Raw genomic sequence first — 22,529 nt, forward strand, 5'->3', positions numbered from 1 at the left:
ACATAAATGGGAAGATACCTCTGAAATTTATGATCAAAATTTTTTTAAATTTCAATAGGGCTCTTCCATATGACCATAGATATTTCTTGCTCATTTGAAATATATAAGAACACAACGAAACATATGTCTACCAACAGCTAAGTCGTCATAGCAAATATGAACCAAAGCACTCCAAGAAATTTCAAGAAGGCCTGATCATAAGTATACAATCAATATAATTTATCCATATCACTTTTGGTAACATGAAACATGAATTGAAGATGGACTCACAAACGGGCACCCAGGGGTAGTAGCAATATTGGATATTGTGAATAAAATGTCTCTTATTGACAGACGAATGGATAGCTATAGCATACTAAACTGTATAATGCATTTAATTGTTAATGCGTTGACAGGATAGGATACATTTAAATTAAAGATAGGTTGCCAGGCAATGAAACATACTCCCACAGCAGCTAAATCGTCCGGGCAGTCAACAAGTGTTGTCGCATATTTTTACTTTTTTCGGTAATGAAGCATTTATAATACACTAAAATCTGATTAAGAGTAACAACTCATGAAGTAATTATCAGAAAACCATTAGAATTTGTTTGGTTTTTATAAAGTTCTGCCCCATGCTAACGTTTAGTATACAAAACTTTTAATATCATGGATTTAGCTGTTCAAGTCATAAAAATCCATTGAAAATCTATATACATACTTGTTTGTCTCAAGATCTTAAACGCTGTGTATCAATCTTAAGTCATAACTTTGGCAGTAATTATCGGATATCGTTGAAAATCAATAAGATTCTTTGTCTCATGACCTCAAAAACTGTGTATAAATTTTAAGTCAATCGGATATGAACTTTAGCCTGTAGAGCATCCACAAGATTTTTTGAAGTGATCAAGGGCCATAACTCTGGCAGTAATTATTGAAAATCACTGAAAATGAAAAGACTTCCTCGTCTCATGACCTTAAACACTGTGTATAAATTTAAAGTCAATCGCATATCAACTTTAGCCTCTAGAGCGACCACAAGATTTTTCAAAGTGATCAAGGGCCATAACTCTGGCAGTACTTATCGTAAATCGCTGAAAATCAACACGCTTCTTCGTCTCATGACCTTAAGCACTGTGTATAAATTTAAAGTCAATCGGATAATAACTTTGGCCTCTAGAGCGTCCACAAAATGTTTTGAAGTGATCAAGGGTCACAACTCTGGCAGTAAGTATCGAAAATTGCTGAAAATGAATAGACATCTTCATCTCATGACCTTAAACACTGTGTATAAATTTAAAGTCAATTGGATATTAACTTTGGCCTCTAGAGTGTCCACAAGATTTTTTGAAGTGATCAAGGGCAATAACCCTGGCAGTAATTATCGAAAATCGCCGAAAATGAATAGACTTCTTTGTCTCATGACCTTAAGCACTGTGTATAAATTTAAAGTCAATCGGATATTAACTTTAGCCTCTAGAGCGTCCACAAGATTTTTAAAAGTGATCAAGGGCCATAACTCTGGCAGTAATTATCTGAAATCACTGAAAATCAACAGGCTTCTTCGTCTCATGACCTTAAACACTGTGTATAAATTTAAAGTCAATCGGATATTAAATTTCGCCTCTAGAGCGTCCACAAGATTTTTTGAATTGATCAAGGGCCATAACTCTGGCAGTAATTATCGGAAATCGCTGAAAATCAATAGGCTTCTTCGTCTCATGGCCTTAAACACTGTACATAAATTTAAAGTCAATCGGATATTAACTTTAGCCTCTAGAGCGTCCACCACAAGCAATTGTGGACAGACGGATGGACGGGGGCGACGACAATAAACGACCACATTTCAATGTGGGCGTATAAAAACAAATATTAGTTCACCTTTGTTTGTAACTGTGGTATTTACATCTAAAGACAAGTTATAATAATCTTCATGTCTAGGTATTTCATCTATCTCAAAATCTAATAAAAGATTTAAAAAAAACCCAAGTAATCAACAATTTATTGCATACATAAGACGATGTTGTCTTTAATCGCTTACTATTTATTACAAATATAGAATCCTAATTAAATTCTCGGATTATCCACTACCCACGTCTTTTTCAGTCATTTTTATCTCAGAAAGTGTTGTACGTCTAACTCTTCATAAAGTTTATCAACTTGTACAACAAGCGCTCGATATTCGCATTTGACCTTTGACATCACGCGTGCAGAAATTCCTAATCGTCGGGCTGTCGATTAGGGGAACCCTTACATTTTTGTCCTGTATCCGCTCCATGAGTGTTTTTTGGGGAATTCAGTAATTTTCTAGTAAGATTGGATATCTCTACTTTCCATACCAAAATTGCCATACTTTTATTGGAAATAACCACTCGATAAATACTTTTCTGGGAACCCATCTTTATTAAAGAGGTAGTTAGAGCTTCAAAATCTTAATTAGATACATATAAAGTATAAATCCAGCATGCAATCAGCCCAGTCTTAAACAAATTACATTGACTCTCACACAAAATATCAGACAATGATAATCAGATTTTGTGTCAATTTTTAAATCAAAAGTGAAAACTTGGTTATTTAGGCATTTTCATTAACAATCCAAATGCCATAAATGGAGAACATTTTCTAGCACCTAGAGCATTCCCTGGTAGATTGAATAGTTGTGCAATACAAATATCATTATTATTAGGCCAGACAATAAAAAATATTTCAAGGCACTAAATTTATCATGTTATCTAGGATCATTTATGATTGTCAGTAATGCGGTGGACACACTAGCCGATTCGGCCGAATGAGTGGACACACTAAGACTTGGCGAATGCTTCGACCGATTCACCAATCAATTGCATCATCATTCACGTGATAAGTCACATGATTAAACATGGCGGCAACCAACAAAAACAGGAAGCTAGCTGCAGCTTTGGGGATTTTTTTAATTTTACGCCGTACTCGACGGCGTAGAAAGAGGTGGGAGAATAGGGGTGAGTGAGCAAAGACCTGGATCCGTCGCCGAGACATTCAGGGTATTTTCAACAACCTCGTTCGAGAATTGGCAGAGGAAGACGTTGGTAGTTATGTTTCCTATATGCGAATGTCACCAGCAAATTTCAACCAGTTGTTGGCTATGGTGGGCCCGTCAATAACGAAGAACAACACAAGATTCAGACGGGCTATAAGCCCTCAGCAAAGACTGGCAATAGCCCTCAGATTTTTGGCCACTGGTATGTGTTGAAAATAAATTTTCTACTTTTACTTTTACAAAGGCCCTGGCTCTAGCACTCTAAAATTTTAATACCTACTGCCTGGCACTGACAGACTGGTTGCATGAGAAATATACTTGAATAAATATACACAAGCTTGACTTGAAGTTGGGAGCGCAGTTTAGGTTTTTGTATGGCAGATCACTTATTTCACATATGTATAAAATATACCTGGTGGAAATCAGAATCTAGCCACATAAACAATAAAATAAACAAAAAAGTCAGAATAGCTCCCCCAATCATGGCAGTCAATTAATAGTGATTTCTGGACACCTTTTAGAATTCTATAATGCCGACTGGAAGCTGTGTATTAAATGTGCCACCATACATGTATCTCGTTATAATGCAAATTTTGACGCAGTGTGAGACTCCTACTGTACTTCTGTGCTTAGATTTTCTGCGCATTGGATTTCAGCGATTAAAGAATCCTTATTTTTTGATAATCATGAGTTGAATAGAGTAGTTTCTGTTTGAATATTGCATACTCATTACTGTGCCAACTCCAGATCCTAGCATGCTTTAGTTGAGATATTTGCTAGACAGCCATTATTTATGGCCTTTTCATTATTTATTATTTTTTTTTAGGTGAATCTTACCACAGCCTGAGTTTTTCCTACAGAGTTGGACGAAGTACCATATCAGGCATAATAGATGATACTTGCAGTGCCTTATTTGACACAATGAAGGACGTCTATTTAAAGGTTATTATTTAAATTCATCTTTTAGTTCTGTGTAAATTCAGCAACCTCAATAACTTTGCACAAATGGTAATAATGAAAATAACCAACACAGTAATATACTCTTCAGTAGAATGACTCCATGATGTCATTACTATTTTTTATATATAGCAAAATAATAGAATTTTGATATTTATTCAAGATGATTGTAACATAAATTGATTATGAACAGGTTTCTGTTGCAATGTGAAAATTGTTATGAACAAGGAAATTAATACATGTGTAAAACTAACAAAATCTAAACAACATGAAACAAAATATTTTAATTATTTGAATTGTACATTTCCATTGAATCGGATAAAACATTGAATAATGGGACTCTGTCACTCAAATGGGGTGAACTAGAGCTGTGCATACCGTTTTGATGGTACTGTTGATGTGTTATCGGTGTACCAGTATATGCCGGGAAAGTTGAGGAAGAGGGTGAATGAGTGGGAGGGGCATGGACCTGCGGGAAAAAAATTCCCATTTCTGCCTCATTGACCAGACAATTAATTTTGTGTTTTATCATAGTAAATGTTCTTGCATCAAATTTCTGGAGTGTTTTAGCAAGACAGTTGCAAAAGGCTGCCACCTCTCCTTCCTCACCAGGTTTCTGCTGAGATTGATCATCTGATTTCAGATATTTTTGTAATCCTTCTAAGACAGCTAATTCTGCATCATCCCTTTTTTTTCTTGCAGTTTTAGATGCTACCAGTATTTTTTGTTTTGAAATTGGACGCTTGACTGCCTTTTTCTCTACACTTGATGTGGTTGGTGGAGTTTTAGGTGTTCCTGGGGAATCATTTGTTAAAACATCCTCATCATCATCATCATCATATTCATTGACTATATGTGCATTATTTGTACTATCATTGTCCTCATGAATATCCTCTTCGAGAATCTTAAAATATAAGCAAGATATCTATTTTGATTTGTTCTTATCTCAACAATTCATTCACATTATAGTGATAGTTGCTGTCTTTTATTTCCAGATGCCAGATACAGAAGATCAATGGAAAGAAATTGCCACAAACTTCGAAACTAAGTGGAATTACCCATACTGCATGGAGGCCCTCGACGGGAAACATGTGAGGATAAAAAACCCAGCAAATGCCGGCTCGATCTATTTTAATTATAAGAACTTCTACAGTGTTTTACTTCTAGCATTAGTGGATGCCAACTATAAATTTATTTATGTATCTGCAGGAGCACCTGGAAGAAATGGTGACGCAGGTGTTTATGGGGATTCAACATTGAAAGTCGGACTAGATAAGAACTTGTTTAAAATACCAGTTGCTGGCAAATTGAAAGGCTCAAATGACTTGTGTCACTATCATATAGTCGGAGATGATGCTTTCCCTTTAGGTAAAAACATGATGAAGCCATTTCCTCATAGAAACTTGGCAAGGGATGTTCTACTATTCAATTATCACATTGAGCCGTGCACTGCGAGTAGTCGAAAATGCCTTTGGCATATTGGCAGCCAGATTTAGGGTTTTTCAAACTCCAATTGAGCTGGAGCCAGCAAAAGTGATAAATTTATTGATGGCATCATGTTGCCTGCATAACTATCTAGTTGAAAAACAAGCACCCCAATACATTTCAAATTTAGTTGACAATGATGGCAAATTCGATCGGAACAGAAGTGTAGCTTTAACAGAAATGAGTAGCAATACAAATAGAAACTCTAAATTTAGTGCGAAAACTCAACAAGACAGTCTGAAAAACTATTTTCTGTCAGAAGAGGGTTCTGTTCCTTGGCAAAACAGAATCGTTGATAAAAAAATTGCAACGATCACTTCCGAGCTATAAGATTAAAAAGATACCAATGTTATTACCGCAGATGGGTACAGATTTGCCAAACAGGGTGAAGTTTGCCAAGACAGCAGCATATGACCTACTCTTACTAGCGACTTGTATTTAACACCCGATTCAATCAGTTAAAACTTTTATCTACCAAAGCTCAATTACATTTATTTAATCCGTCTTCATTAGCCCAGTTTAGGAGCAGAACAGTAGGACATTAAACCCCATTTCATTTCATATCATATTTATTTACATTAATGTACATTTATTTACATTTGCTTACATTTATTTACATCTATTATTTATATTTACATCTATTATTTATGTACATTTATTATTTATTTACATTTATTATTTATTTACATTTATTACATTTAAGCCTATTTACATTTATAAGCATTTATTATTTATTTGCATTTATTATTTATTTACATTTATAATTTATTTACATTTATGTATATTTATTATTTATTTACATTTATTTAAATAAATATTATCAAGTTCGGAAATAAGTGACCAATGTATAGTGCTCATCTAATATAAATTAATAATAGTGAATAATATATATTTTTGTTCTCATCCAGTGTTGTTATTTAACATTCGCTGCTAACTTAATCATATTGCAAATGGGCATATTTTCCATTGATGGCTAATTCTGCCAAGATAATATGCTCTACCAATCTACCGTCCTTTTTTTTTAATCTGTCAGATGGACTAGATTGCTCTTCAGTGCTAGTCCTCATCTGACAACGGGACCCCAGTCAGAAAACCCCACAAGATTCACCCCAACCTCCGCCGAGATTCGAACACTTGACCTCCACACTGATTCGTCCATATCGACCGCTCCAACCAACCCCAAACCTATTCTGCACACAGAGATCCATCTACTTTATACTTTGAGAAGTATAAGACAAACATTTTAAAAAAATACATTAAAATTATTTACTTGAAATGATGACGTTGTTGCTTGTGAATTTACCAAGTGGGGCTTGAGGAAATGTAGATTATCTACAACCCATTTTTCTTTAATGGTCATTGATTTACAGGCACTGCCACTTGGTGTTTTCTTCGAACAGATTTTGGACAAGACCGTTCTCAACGACTTCATACGTTTATCAACATCGACTACTGTAAAACATTAAAAAAATGCATAAGAATTAAAACTTTTGATCAGTAAATTAATCATGTAAATCAGTATTTCATTTTGTAACAAAACTAAAATTGCTGACTGGCTGATCCAAAATGGACACTGGACCTATATTAAAAGTCAAAGACCTATGCACGGTGGACTCTTTGTGAGCATCATACAGTACAGCAGCAATAAAAAAAGACTAGAATAAGCCTACTGTAGTGCCTAGTGGAGTAGGCCCATGTTATGGAATTTATCGTTTGTATCCAGATTGTTTACACACATAGGTGGCCAACAAATTGAATAATATAAAAAGAAATATCCAAAATTATCGTGATGCTAATTGATCCTGATGGAAATTCAAATAGCCTTAATATAGGCCTAATAAAATATGTCAGTGGCCTGCTGACTTTACGGGCGAAGATAGGCTTAAATTTAATAATGGAAATAAATGCTCAACACAAATTGGCGGTACAGAGACATTTCTTTATTCAACCCATCTTTGAAATTTTATGGTGAATGAAAATAGGTCGAACAATGCGTATTACTACTAGTTCAGTTGACTAGTCTAAAAAAAAAGAGATAGGCGAACGCCATAGTGTCGCTCGCCCGACTGGGTTATGGTGTGACTTACCGGTTACTCCTAATTGTTCAGCTATTGATCTTTTAGCAGCCTCCTTCATCGTGCTATCTCTATACTCCGGCAGGGAGGTATTGTATAGACAAACCTTCTCCTCCAATAAGGTAATAAGTTCCGATTCTTTCTCGGAATTCCAAGTCTCGATGACAGTCGCCATTTTGTCTCCAATCACGTGACCTTCGACATCAGCGGTGATTGGCTAACGAATTCTACATACGGGCGAATGCTTCGGCGAAGTGGCGCATCAGCCGAATATGATTTGGCCGAATAAAAATTCGACCGAATATATCAAACATGTTTGATTCGGGCGAATGACAGTGGACACACTAGGCAAATTTCGACGCCGATTGATTCAGCCGAATCATTCGGCTAGTGTGTCCACCGCATAACATTTATCAGGTTTGTGTAATTGTGCTACATTTCTAGATTCATTCAAATTTTTTTATCAAATTACTTCCTGAAACTGGGGTAAAATCATTTACGTGCGGTAATTAATAGAGGATATTTGTCGTTTTAGGGTGAATAACATATTTTATTTCATCGAGAAGCAAGAAAACTTATATTTTCACGAATGCATAGCATTCGTGAAAATATAAATGTTTTCTTTCTTTGAGATGAAATAAACGTTTTTATTCTTTGCGATTAAAACAGGTCATGCGATCCTTTTTAAGAAATTCACGTGTATTCTTTGATAAATTCAAGTGTAGCAGGAATATCTGAGAACCAAATATTTTTTTTTATATGACCTTCAATTCAATACTTACTAGTTGTGATAGCAGCTAATAAAATACATGGCAGACCACCTTCCCACCGACTATAGTAATATATCAGATGCTCTAGCGATAATAAGTATGGTCCCTTATCAATAAAATAGCAATGTTTTTTTAGTTCTCCCTGAAAATAAAATAGTACATTTCTTCTCTGTCCTCCTTATGAATAGTCCAACAATTCCAAAAATATCCAAAGGCTCAATTTGTCATTTGTATTTACGTTAAATATGTACTCATATTGATTATCTAACTTTTAAAGATGTATTATGTAAGATTTAGATATATTGAAAATTTCATTCAAATTACTTTATTCTGGGTGAAGTTATGACTGTTTGAAGATGTAACTTAGATTTGGTTTATAATCTTAGCAATGTTACTGGAGAACCAAGACTAAAACTTGATCATTTGATGCTCTAGAGAGTTGATTGTAGGTTTGTCATTAAAATAAATGTCTAAATAATTTATTTAAGATTTGATGACAGAAAAAAGACCCGAAATAGAAAGATTTAGCTCTTACACAATGCATCTTTAATTAAGAAAACAAAATCAAAACGCATAGATAATCTCCTGGGTTGGATTCAATCTTATTTAAACTGGGCCCATCAGGTGAATCATAACAAGCCAACAATGAGGCTAATGTCCCCCACCGAAATCCCGAAATAAATAGATGACACATATTAATTGCACGTTTATCTTTTTTAAAACTATCGGGCAATCAAACTGATTATCACCTATAAACTAAGCTTATCGCTCTGCTTACCTTCAGGAGAAAATGTTCATTATCAAACTTAGTCAAGATATTGATGTGATGAAACTATACACCAAGTTTCATCACTCTCACTTAATTAGAACTGAAGTTATCGTGTCCCAAAGCATCAACCAATCAAATTGCTTACCCCAAACAGAAAGTTTCGAATTCGAACTCCATTAAGGCATCGGCTTAATAAACACCTACACCAAGTTTGAACATTCTAGCTCAATTAGAAGGAGAGTTATTGTGTCCTAAAGTCTCAACCAATCAAATTGCTTAGCGCTCTGCTTACCCTCGGAAGAAAATGTTCATTATCGACCTTAGTCAAGGTATTGATGTGATGAAACTATACACCATCACTCTCACTTAATTAGAACTAAAGTTATCGTGCCCCAAAGCATCAACTAATCAAATTGCTTATCTCTGCTTGCCCGGAGCAAAAAATGCTTATCTTCGAACTCCATCAAGGCATCGACCTAATAAACACCTACACCATGTTTGAAAATTCTAGCTCAATTAGAAGGAGAGTTATTGTGTTTCAAAGTTTTGACCAATCAAATTGTGTATCGCACTGCTTACCCTGAGCAGAAAATGTTCTTTATCGAACTTAGTCAAGGTATTGATGTAATGAAACTACACACCAAGTCTGATCACTCTCACTTAATTAGAACTAAAGTTATCGTGTCCCAAAGCATCAACCAATCAAATTGCTTATCTCTGCTTACCCTAAGCAGAAAATGCTCATCTTCGAACTCAATCAATGTATCAACCTAATAAACACCTACACCAAGTTTGAACATTCTAACTCAATTAGAAGGAGAGTTATTGTGTACCAAAAAGTGTGACAGACGGACCGACAGACAGATGGACGGACAAACCCATTTTAATAGTCACCTGCTATCTTTGAAAGGCGGGGGACAAAAAGATGGTGGCGTCTTGTTAATAGCGAGCAGCACAGACCGATGTAATTTCAAATTATCATAACTTTGTCAATACTGAACGGAATTGAGCTGTTATGGGGCTGATATTTTACAATCTTGTAGTCTGCAAGGGATTCCTATAGCACTAAATGACACATCAATCCTTTAAAGTAGCAATATTATTAACAATTTATAAAAACAACAAAATTATTCTTTCCATGGAGTAATGAAGTAGGGTATAATGGTCATCTACACCCTCATTAAATCTTACACTCTTTTCAAATATGTTAGAAGAGATAAACAAGTATTCAAACACTTACATCAAATTTATTTTTGATGACATAATTATGGGGTTCTCCCATGTAACATACACTTAACACATACGCCGATGCTGGGTCTCTTTTAGTGCTCGTTCGAATCAAAAACAACCCATCTCTCTTTCCCTTTACTTCAAATAACTTGATGGCACCCTAAAACAATAAAACATGTATGTATATATCGCCATATTTTATAAAATGTCAATAATTTCAGTTTATCACCTTTTAAATGTAAATAAACATGCATAAAAAGTTGGAAATACCCCCTGAGTATTAATTTGACATTTTCTAATCAATATCATTAGAATTTTTTAGCATAAATACAGTACCGGATTTACAAAATAAATTGAATGAGCTGGTTCAAACATACATCTATATACCCATGAAAACTTGTTAAAAAGTGTTGGTCTATAAAAAGGTTGGTATATAATACAGACCACCCTTTTTAGCAAGTCTTCATGGCTATATAGACTCTATATGTTGTTGCTGTTTATTACAATTTTAATTTCCAATATATTAATTATGATATTTTATTTAAATTAAGAATATTTACATATGAAGGAGGCACAAATATGTAAAAAAAAAAAAAAAACATAAAAGAAAGTTTGTGTTCTTTCGGTAGTGCATGTTTTTATAGCTACGGGGACAATTGGGTGCTATTCATTTACCCTTGCCAACTCTTTTTCTCATTCAAGCTTATGCCTTTTTGAAAATGCATTATACAAGAATACTAAATAAAACATAAGTACTATGTCACAAAGTATCCACTAATTTACTCAAATAGCAATTTTGCAGATGACGAACCACCATGACATGTCCGATGCTGAATGATAACCAGCCTATTGGTACTCTCTATATAGTTGACATTATTTATATTTCTGCTTTATTAAAATTTATTTCAGCCTATTGGTACTCTCGATATAGTTGACATTATTTATATTTCTGCTTTATTAAAATTTATTTCAATCAGAAAATCAATAAGTCCTTTGGAAAATCAAAGTATCTGTAGATTATTAACAATTCGTCAAGATGCATATAAAAATTGAACAAAAGCAGGTATTGGTCGGGTGGAAAAGTAAGCGTGAAGTCACGTGAGAAAAACAAAGCTCTTTAACAGCGTTTGCAACTCTGTGAAATGAACACTCAGGAGCAGGGCTTTCACTTCAAAATTTTCACTGCCGGTCATTTTTGATAACCCGAGAAAACTTTTCAAAGTAAATTTATATTTCATGTTTTTTTATTTATGGTAGGGTATTGTGAATTCACGTGCCTCTACCTTTTTGTCAGCATGGGGTACACAAAAAAATATATATTGGACTTAAAAATGAAATATTAGTATGGCTTATGATAATTATACTCAGCCAAATTAAAAACTTGACACTGATGAATTTCAACAAATTTTTTTTTCTGGTAAGTCAAATAAATTTTAAAGTGTTTCTAACGATAGTAAGTAGTAAGAAGCCTTTAATTTCATAAAATTGTAAAGTCACGTGGATCACGTGAATCTCGATTCTCTTTGAGATTTGCCGATGACAGGGCCCGAGTGTGGCAGTACGAGACGCTAGAGGAGGCCACAACCGTTACTAAACACTTTATTCTGATTGTTCTCCAAGTCTGTGTATTTCATTTTGGGGGGTACTGTGACATCACGAACGTTATCAATGTCAAGGACTTTTGGCGAGACGTATTCTTGCTTTCTGTTGATGTCAAGGTCGTCTGTGCACAACATAACACTAAAATAGTTGCCTTAAACCAAATATTAAAAATCTAGTATATATTTATTAATTAAATATTCCCTTTTGGCTACTTAAATAACGAAATAGCTGAATTGGCCATAGAAAAACCATTCCAGTGGCTCACAAGTAATTACCATGTGCTCTAAACACTGACCTGGATAATTTTGAGTTGTTGTAATACAATAACTTTGAAATGAAGATACATATATAATTATCCACGGCATATATCTTACATTTATTGGTTTTAGACCATCTCTTACGGGATTATGGGCCGCAGAATTGTGACGTAGATCCTAATGATGTATAACTATGACCAACTGATAACTAACTTCACAGCTAGCGACACTAGCACCCCCTAGAATATCGTCGTGTATAAGAGTAACTGTATATACACAACATTTTTGCTACACGTGGAATTATCAATATTGCTGCACAATAGAACTGGAATACGTAATTTTCTTAATTTTTCGGTAAGCAAGTTAACTAATCTCTAGATTTTACTTCTACAATTACCACAAGGCCGTAATACCGCTGTAAAAATTATAATGCATTTTTCTCCCAACACGTACGTTGTTGAAGATTTACGTAATTTCTATGCTGTTTTTATTTGATATGACTGTTGATTGGATTCAAAGAGCAGTACTTCATATCAATTGCCCTTTTCCGAAGATCATTGTTGTAGAAAATTCTTATGACACGTGGACAATACGTGAATGATTAACAATGGACCGCTTCACGCCATTGATTAGATTCCCACATATCAATTAACTTTTATTGCTCTACTACCAGACACTCAACATTAATTATCAACACAACACTCAGTATAATCTGTTGACGACTGTATACAACTTTGTAACACCAATCACGAGATTATGTGGCTTCTATACGTGTGGAATTTTCTGTACTGGCTGTACAATTGTATAGTTACATAGTGGAAGTCGATCGTAGACATGTTTGAAAATTAGGTTTTGAATAAAAAGGCTTTCTTTCCGGCTCTAGTTATGGTCATTTTCCATAGCCCTAGGTTCTGACCGGCATATACGCTCAGGAGTATATAACAGCGGGGCTGCTGACAACCAGTATCACAGCTCAATTTGCGATACATATTTTGTCCGTTGCTAACCAAAAATTAATATGCCTGTCATTTTGGATATTGACACGAAGATTTATCCACATTTCTCAACACTTGCAACGTGTATAAAATATCAAATAAATTTTATAAACAAAACTGAATTCTCCGTGTTACTGTGACATTTTCTTCTTGAACTACCCAGACTCAATTCATTATACTATATAATACAGGGACATAACTCTATGAATTGGGACTATTAAACCGGAAATAGTGAATCAAGTAGTACCACTCATGTTGCGAGACATGTCAATTTCAAGTAATTATATCAGTATTCAATTTGAAAAAAATAAATTCAGTGTATTCCCCAGGTATTGTAAATAAAATATAAAATATAAATACATGTAAACGTATTGTAAAATGAGAAATCAAAGTAACAATTCCCGTAAAATATTATTGTTTATATCGCGTGCGTCTTGTTAATCGAGATTATTCGTAAAATACTGTGTGCGTCCGATTGAACAAAAATAGCAACACACGATAAAAAGCAGACGAAATTGTTTTCTAACGAAGAAATAAGAATTAAAATGAGTGGGACTTCGGAAGCCACCCAAGAATAGGCTTCAGACATAAGGCCTAATCAAAGTCTACATTCAGAAATGTTCACAGCTACCTGTAGCAGTGCTAAAATTCTAAAAAACCTTAAGAATGAAATCTAATCATTTGTTATAAATTAAAATTAAAATAATCTTGTTATTTAAGTGTTTTATGTTGAAACTGAAAAACTGCTAATCAATTTTTAAATTTGCTAATCAAATTTATCAAATTTGGCAAAATTGGACTTTCACTGCTAATCATCTGTGAAAAATTATAGACAGCCCTGTATAACAGTATTTATTCATCATTAAACATACATTATGAAAGAGCTAAATCTGCCTATTGCAGGTCTTTCTTTAGGCCTGAAATGTTATATAAACTATTAATTAGACATTTATTAACAAAACAAAACCATAAGCGACTCTCGATGGCATCGGATACTCAAGATTTTAACTAGATTAAAACGGTTCGCCATTTAAAAATTTAATTTAAAAATGGGAAAGCGAGGCCAAGTTCTGATTATACCAGTGCCCTGGTTACCACTGTGCACACATCTTGTCAAAACTACAAACATGGCTAACTTGGCTGAGAATGAAGTAATTTGAATTATTATAGCAAGAATGACCAACTCTTTATTAATCTCTTAACTAATGTATCTTTAAGCAATAACATATTGCAAATAGCATAAAGAGGAAGACATTTTTACAATTTAATTTCAATAATTTGATTGCACGTAGGGGTCTTTAGCAGTGGGAGGAAACCGGAGGGCCCAGAGAAAACACACAAGGTTGGACAGGCGACCCTACTCCTTATCATGTACAACCTGAGGAATCAAAACTGCGCCAGTTGACTCGATGACAGACCTTATGATACAACGCACACACGGGGGAGTTTTATCTTCATCCATATATAAGTTGAAGTGAAGTATAAGACGATGGCTTTACTTCCGCAAAAAGAAGTAAGTTGTTATTGGTGAGAAGCAGCGGTGGGTCAGTGAGTAAGATGCTGGCGGACTAACCACGCTATTTTGGCTGAAAAAGTTCCTCTTGATTTTCCGTCGCAGTTATCCCTTGTTGTCGGTGTAAGGACGGTGTCTAGTTGTTTGAATAAGACGAAATACCATGGTCCTGTGTACACATGGGCATGCAAGTACAAAAAAACCAACCAAACTTAGTGCCACTGTCCAGGAGAAAATTTCCCTCGTAGCTCACTGTTTTATTAGCCCAACAGAAATGTAGGATCATAGTTATTGCCGAAAAAACATTATTGATAATTAGGATATTTTAGCATTCAGTAATTCGACTTACCTCTCTATCCAACTCAGAATGATAGTAGACACGAATTTGTTTAATTACTTCAGGCAATTTATACTTCTCTGTAGAAAAATAAACAAAATTAGAATAGATCATCAACTAATTATAACAAAGAATAGATTGTCAGTCAATTATAACATAGGACAGACTGTCTAACATTTAGAAGATAGAATAGATATTTTCCGGCATAGAATATTTTCCGGTGTTGTTTCTGTTGTCATGGTGCAGGACAGAGGCATGACACGGACAGCTGTCTAGTCATTCGGATAGGACGGAAAACAGAGGTCACGTGTACACATTGGCATGCACGTAAATGATCCCTTGGCAGTTGGAATTTGATAAAAGAATAGGCCGTAGCACTGCTGTCCGGGCAAAATTTGCCTTATAGCACACTGTATGGCATATGCCCGTCTTCATTAGCACAGTCCGAGCAGAACAGTGGGACAATAAACCCCATTTCATTTTATTTCCATCTAATCTAACATACTTACCAAAATATTTCTGACACTCATTTCGCCCATATGTTTTAGCAAGATGATATGGTGTATTTTTATCTGCATTTCTGGGATATGGACATGGACACAATGATAGCAAAATCTAAATGGTGTAAAAAAAATTCAATAACATTCAAAAAATATTGCTCACATATCCAAACCGTGACCACATAGTATTACAGACTTACTACTTCAAATGAAGATTCTCTTGCAGATATAAACATTTTAAACAACAAAATACTTGATAAATTTTAAAAAATGCTTCCATATTTCATTATACAATTCAAATATATAAGGCTAAAATTCGAAATCAACTAAGACACCAGTTTTATACAGAATACAACATACAATAAATGACAATATAGTAGCTATAGGGTCCTACTGTATTTATTAAATACACTCCAATTGTTTCAATCTAAATAGCTGTTAAGTTGACACTTTTAAAATGTCTTTGAATTCTGACTGCCAGAAAAATTATGGTGGATACATGCACTTAGATGTACCCACCTCCAGACTCTATCTCCTGTAGCAACTATTGATGTTTTAAGGTTGCTATTCCCTATATCAACCTTTTATCAAGTCATTATGGGTTGATATTGAGGTAATATTGACTTCCAATAACCGCATGCTTTAAATTTCACATGTACAAGGTAAGCTGTAGTTGATACTTAGTGATAATCTTTATAGTTTGTGACAATGTATAAGTCAGATAGCAACCGCTTTCCGATTGTTATCTGAAATAAAACCTGCGTGCTCTGCCCTTAGGATTATTATTTCGCAAAACAACCAGGAAATCGGTTGCTGTCTATTACATGTACTTATTGGCTAATTTCTAGGCTTAATAGTGCAAAATCGCTGTTAGGAAACACAAGCAGTTATACCTTGACAGATTTAATGTGTCCTCTCATAGCAGCTTCATGTAAGGCTGTCCATCCATTATGCGGAGATTCATCAAATGGATCAGATTTACCAGTTTGTGTTAATAAATGAATAGTATTGTCATGATCAGTTACTGCAGCTCTCTGTAAACATAAACAGTGGTAAAACGTTTTTCTCCACTGGAAAATGTTATTAATACATTTAATTATTAAGAGAAACATTGGTAGTGAGCACCGACATTGTATCAAAATATGTGACGTCATAATGTATGACGTCATGTAGTCCAGACGTAGTTCACTTACATGTACCTTTAGAATAGTATACTGCTAAAAAAAATTCACACTTACAATTCACACTTTTTTATTCTTTATATGAATAAAGCTGAAAATGGATGGAATAGCATCATTTTTGTTTTTTAAACTTGCAGCCCCCAAAATTCACTATCCAAGTTTTGTACATTTAACCGTATCAATATTCCAAAACCAAAGAATTGCTTTGTGTCTGTCTATTGGTCTTTTGTTTGGGATTGAAATCTTAAAATAGGTCACATTCCAATTTTACAGGTCATATTTAAACACTCAAAAGCTGGACATTTAGGTATATCATCTATAAGCCATAAAGGCTAGTGCACTCTGACGTCAATAATTCACAGACGTAACTACTAATCTTAATTTTGATTGGTTGAGACATATCGATGGGTGGGAATATGGTGCCACCCAATGTAGATTTTGATCTTTAAAATTTTACATTTGTTTAATTCTTCAACACAGATGTTATTTTTAATAGTGTATTTATCATGACTAAGAAAAATAATCTGATTGGGTGAACTTTTCATTTAAAAGTATAAATATGCACAGAAGAATAACTCTCAAAGATAGGTTGCCAGACAACGAAACATACGCCCACAGCAGCTAAGTCGTCCGGGCAGTCAACAAGTGTTGCAGCATATTTTTTCTTTTGTCAGTAATGAGAACATTTACAACACATGAAAATCTGATGAAGAGTAATAACCGATGAAGTAATTATTAGAAAACATTAGAATTTGTTTCGACTGTTTGTCTCAATATTATTATTATTTTTAAGAACATTTATATAGCCCAAATGCGCATTACAAAGTAAGTAGTAAAAACAACATAAAACAAACAAAGTACAATACAATAATTCAGAAATAAAATAAACTAACATAAAATTTTAAAAACTTATACATAAAACTGTAAATAATATAATATAAGAAAACTATTGAATAGAGAAATAAGACTATTTAAATATCACGATCTGGATTAAAATATACATTCTTTAAAAAATACTTTAATTATAAATTAAAAGCTTCTTTAAATAAATGAGTTTTAATATTTTTCTTAAAAATTGTAATTGTTGTCGAATTTCTGATGTTAAAAGGTAATGAATTCCAAACGTTTGGTGCATGAATACTGAATGCTCCATCACCTATTGTTTTTAATCTTGATCACTGTTGACATAACAGTAAACAATCAGATGAGGACCTCAAAGTTCTAGAGGGTGTGTAAATTTGAATTAAATCGCTCAAGTATGAAGGCGCATTTAAAAACTAAGAGAAGCAATTCATATGCGATTCTAAAACAAATGGGTAGCCAGTGTAATTTAATTAATATAGGGGTTATATGATCGTTATGTTTCGATTTTGTGATAAGCCTAGCAGCTGAGTTCTGTACCATTTGAAGTTTGTGAATTAAATTATCAGGGATACCAGCTAAGAGAGAGTTACAGCTGTCTAGTCTAGAAGTTACAAGTGAAATTACAATGGTTTTTATAACATCAGGGGCTAAATTTGTACGAATTCTACTTATGTTTCTGAGATGAAAGTAACATTGCTCATGACCATATAACTGTCAACAAATACACCAATGTTTCTGGTTAACTCAACAGGTTTGATAATATGTTAACATCACTTTTTAATTTCAACACAGACAATTTGGATCCAAAAAGGATGTACTCTGTTTTATTGTCGTTTAATTTTAAAAAGTTAACAAACATCCAGGATTTAATTTCTGATATACACATTTCTATTTGTTGCTTTGAATAATTAGACGAGGCAGGATTAAAAGGGATATAGCCAGGTCTCCGTTATGGCAAACAGGTCACATTCGGAATTAATAAGAGTACACCAACACTACCCTAAGTTTACAATTTTTAGTTGATACAATAGAATCGAGATATTCAAAGGAAGACAGATTTAAACGTTCTGAACATTTACGGAGATGGTTGATTTGTATATTAGTGAGACACCACCTCCCCTCTTAAGCCGAGTAGCATTCTTAAAGTTGTAGCCCTTTGAGACTAGAGATGCCAATGTAACATTGTCACATTGTCATTGACAGTACCTAGCCAGGTCTCTGTTATGGCAAACAGGTCACATTCGGAATTAATAAGAGTGTCATTTAACTCTGAAGCTTTGTTGTTCACAGATCTGGCATTTAAAAGTAGAAACCTTGAACTTTTGTGTTGTAAAGGCCTTTTACGATTTTTGGTTCTGCACATGGTTGCGTATTTGGGAAACACGAACAGGAATTGCTTGTCTGCATTTTCGCCCAGCAGAACAAGCTCGCCTGGTTCGCTTTATTACTGACTTTGTAACATGTTTGAGGAATTGAATCTGGTTCTTATTCAATAAGTCATATGTAGAGTATTGTAAAAGTTTGTCCTTTGAATATAAACTGGTCATATTGAGAGTTGTTCAGTGAGTTTGTTTAATAAAGAGAACTCACTCACCACCTAGACAGAGTTTGTGTTCAATGATACACATGAATGATCACTATAAATAACCATATAACATCTTAATTCTCCAATAATTCACAAATTTCAAAAAGTTTCACTAAAATTACCTTATTGATGAGTACTATATAGTCATAGAATTATCAATGCAAAAATTCAAACACTTAAATGAACGTGAAACTGTAGAATTTCTTAAGAGAAAGAACGAGCAGCCTTATGCTCTAAAGTCCACTATCATGACCTTAAACAATTTATATTAACTTTAGCCTCTAGAGTGAATGAATGAATGGAATGGAGTTTTAGCCTCTAGACCGTCCACAAAATTTTTCAAAGTGATCAAGGGCTTTAACTCTTGACAGTAATTATCTGAAATCGTTGAAAATTAATAGGATTCTTTGTCTCATGTACTTAAACACTGTGTATAAGTTTAGAGTCAATCAGATATTAATTTTAGCCTCAAGAGCTTCTACAAGACTTTTCAAAGATAAATAATCCCAAGAAGGAGACGATAAAACCTCACACTTGATAGGAAAAGAAAGGCGGAAGAGTCCCTATAACAGTGCAGGCAAGTTTTGATCTCAGTGATGCATCCGAGGAAAAAATGGAACCATTCCGTATAGATAAATCATAGTAAAAAAATCCCTGGTAACAAACTAGACAAGACTGTGTGTATATAAAAAGGATTTATCTAGGATAATATATTCACACGTTGTTTTTAAATCGGACATAAATTGTGACCTCTACAGGGACCACAAGCTAAAAACGTGATTTTTTGTTCAATCAAGGGCCATAATTCAGGAAGTTATGATCCGATATACGCGATTATCAAAAGGAACCAATATCTTTGGGTTATAAACATAAATTTCAAGTTTCATCGAAATCGGATCAAAATTGTGACCTCTAGAGGGTCCGCAATCTTGATTTCCCAGATGTTTACACTATTTGCGTACGAGGGATGGCCATTTTGTCCGGCAGTTTTGCCCAATTTTCACGAAATTCGAACTCAACAAACATTACAGAGTAACGGTGATATATTCAAACGTTTTTTTTAAATCGGATAATAATTGTGACCTCTAGAGAGACCACAAGCTAAAAACGTGATTTTTCGTACAATCAGAGGCCATAATTCAGGAAGTTACGATCTGATATACGCGAATATTGAAAGGAATCAAGATCTTTGGGATATAAACTTGCATTTCAAGTTTCATTAAAATCGGATTAAAATTGTGACCTCTTGAGGGTCCACAACCTTGATATACCATATTTTTACACTATTAGCGTACGAGAGGTGTCCATTTTGTCCGGCAGTTTTGGTCCGATTTTCACGAAATTCGAAATCAACCATCATTTTGTTCGTCCGCTTCGATTCCATTTTTACGAAATTCGAACTCAACAATCCTTAGGTTGTAAAGGTGATACAGTGCACTCTGTCACATCCGACATCGTACGGGATCGTTACAATATGTCGGATTACGCAGAGTGTCGGATACCCAGTTTTCTTCGCCGTCTTCAGTTGATCGCACTCTTGTCTTTGCTATCACGTGTTCATTGATAATGGGCGTACTCAATAGAACGTTCCGGAATTGAATTCTCTCAATCCCAAAAATATTGACAATCGAGTGAAAATGGATATATATATATCTCATCCAACCATGGAGCAGAAACCTGTTCGTCGTGTTTAATTACGTCATAATTCTACTCACACCACCTCCGTCGTCGGGCCTGACAGAACTGTGACAGGACTGAATTCCGCGTCATTTGATTGTAATTCTGTCAATTCGGGACGTTCTGGACTGTGAATCGAGCATCCCCAGGTTCGAAGAGATCCGTAGGGTGACCAAACTTATAGGTTATTCAGGTTCAGTCGGCATGCGCAACGAATGTTTCCAACAGGTGCTAGGAATATTTTTACTACTGTGAATTCGAGGGAAAATTCGTGGATATTCTTGAGTAGTTGTCACAACTGTCGTACAAGAGATTAAAATTATCAAAGTAATCAACAAAGACCCACGGTAGCGAGTTTTAATCTCACAGATAATTGATTGGTGATTGCTTGTTGATCTGTTGTGGCTTCACACCCACCGATTGAAGGCCGGATTATATGGTGTCGATTCAATGGAAATCGTATGACGGGACGGCTGATTGATGTCGTAATCCGGAACGTACAGAGGTCGAATTACCCAGAGTTTTTTTGGCTGAAGTAATAAGGAAATAAATTGGGACATGAAAATGGTGTCAGATGTAACAGAGTACCGGAGTGATCAGAGGTCGGATGTGACAGAGTGCACTGTATATTCAAACGTTTTTTTAAATCGGATAATAATTGTGACCTCTAGAGGGACCACAAGGTAAAAACGTGATTTTTCGTACAATCAAGGGTCACAATTCAGGAAGTTACGATTCGATATGTACAAAAATGGAAAGGAACCAAGATATTTGGGTTATAAACATGCATTTCAAGTTTCATCTAAATCAGATGAAAATTGTGACCTCCAGAGGGTCCACAACCCTGATACACAATATTTTGTCACTATTTGTGAACGAGGGGCGGACATTTTGTCCGTCCGTTTCTATCCGATTTTTACGAAATTCAAATTCAACATCCTTAGGGTGTAACGGTGATATTCCAAAGGTTTTTTAAATCAGATAAAAATTGTGACTTCTATAGGATCCACAAGCTTTCGTAAAATCAGGGGCCATAATTAAGGAAGTTATGGTCCGATATGCCCGATTATCGAAAGGAACCGAGATCTGTGAGTTATAAACATACGTTTCAAGTCTAAACCAAATCGGATAAAAATTGTGATCTCTACAGTGTTCACAAGCTAAAAATGTGATTTTTAGTACAATCAGGGGCCATAATCCATGAAGTTACAGTCCAATACATGCCAATATCGAAAGGAACCAAGATCTTAGGGTGATAAACCTATATTTCAAGTTTCATTCAAATTGGATAAAAATTGTAACCTGTAGAGTATTCACGGACGGACAGATAGGGTTGACGACAATATATGTCCACATGAAAATGTGGGCGTATAAAAATTTTACCTTTATTATAATAAGCTAACCTTACATCATAGAAATATATACTGTATATTTCTATGCTTACATGTTATGTATTTAAGTCTATGACGTCATCATTCCTATGATGTCATAACTTCTTATAATGTCTTAACTGACTTCCAGTCATTTTGCATTTAGTTCTTCATCCCTAAAGAAGTTAGTATTTTTACTGACGAAACGTTGGATAAAACAATGTTTTTTTATATTGTATTCTATTAATTATTGTATATCACATTTCGGGCGCAGGCTGTTTCGTAACCTGGCTATTTCGTACTTAGTTCATTCGTACCTCACTTTGTACCTCAAATTGATTCGTATTTTTTCCTATGTTGTTGAAAT

At 34.6% G+C, this 22,529-nt stretch overlaps 1 protein-coding gene across 3 annotated transcripts in view; it reads right to left on the reverse strand.

Annotated features, from left to right (window-relative positions):
• LOC126819664 (tyrosine-protein kinase HTK16) overlaps positions 1–22,529 on the reverse strand; it is a 60,878-nt gene that overhangs the window by 27,007 nt on the left and 11,342 nt on the right. For 2 of the 3 annotated variants that reach the window (XM_050547837.2, XM_050547830.2), the window contains exons 6-11: positions 16,379–16,519; positions 15,495–15,600; positions 14,998–15,065; positions 10,292–10,441; positions 8,295–8,424; positions 1,861–1,941 (exon numbers count right to left, since the gene is read on the reverse strand). In XM_050547837.2, coding sequence (XP_050403794.1) covers positions 1,861–1,941; positions 8,295–8,424; positions 10,292–10,441; positions 14,998–15,065; positions 15,495–15,600; positions 16,379–16,519 — 676 coding nt within the window. The remainder of the gene's footprint in view (positions 1–1,860; positions 1,942–8,294; positions 8,425–10,291; positions 10,442–14,997; positions 15,066–15,494; positions 15,601–16,378; positions 16,520–22,529) is intronic. The other variant, XM_056100846.1, reaches the window with a different exon arrangement.

The sequence above is a fragment of the Patella vulgata genome, chromosome 1, assembly GCF_932274485.2.
Source record: "Patella vulgata chromosome 1, xgPatVulg1.2, whole genome shotgun sequence".
Taxonomy (NCBI): Eukaryota; Metazoa; Mollusca; class Gastropoda; family Patellidae; genus Patella; species Patella vulgata.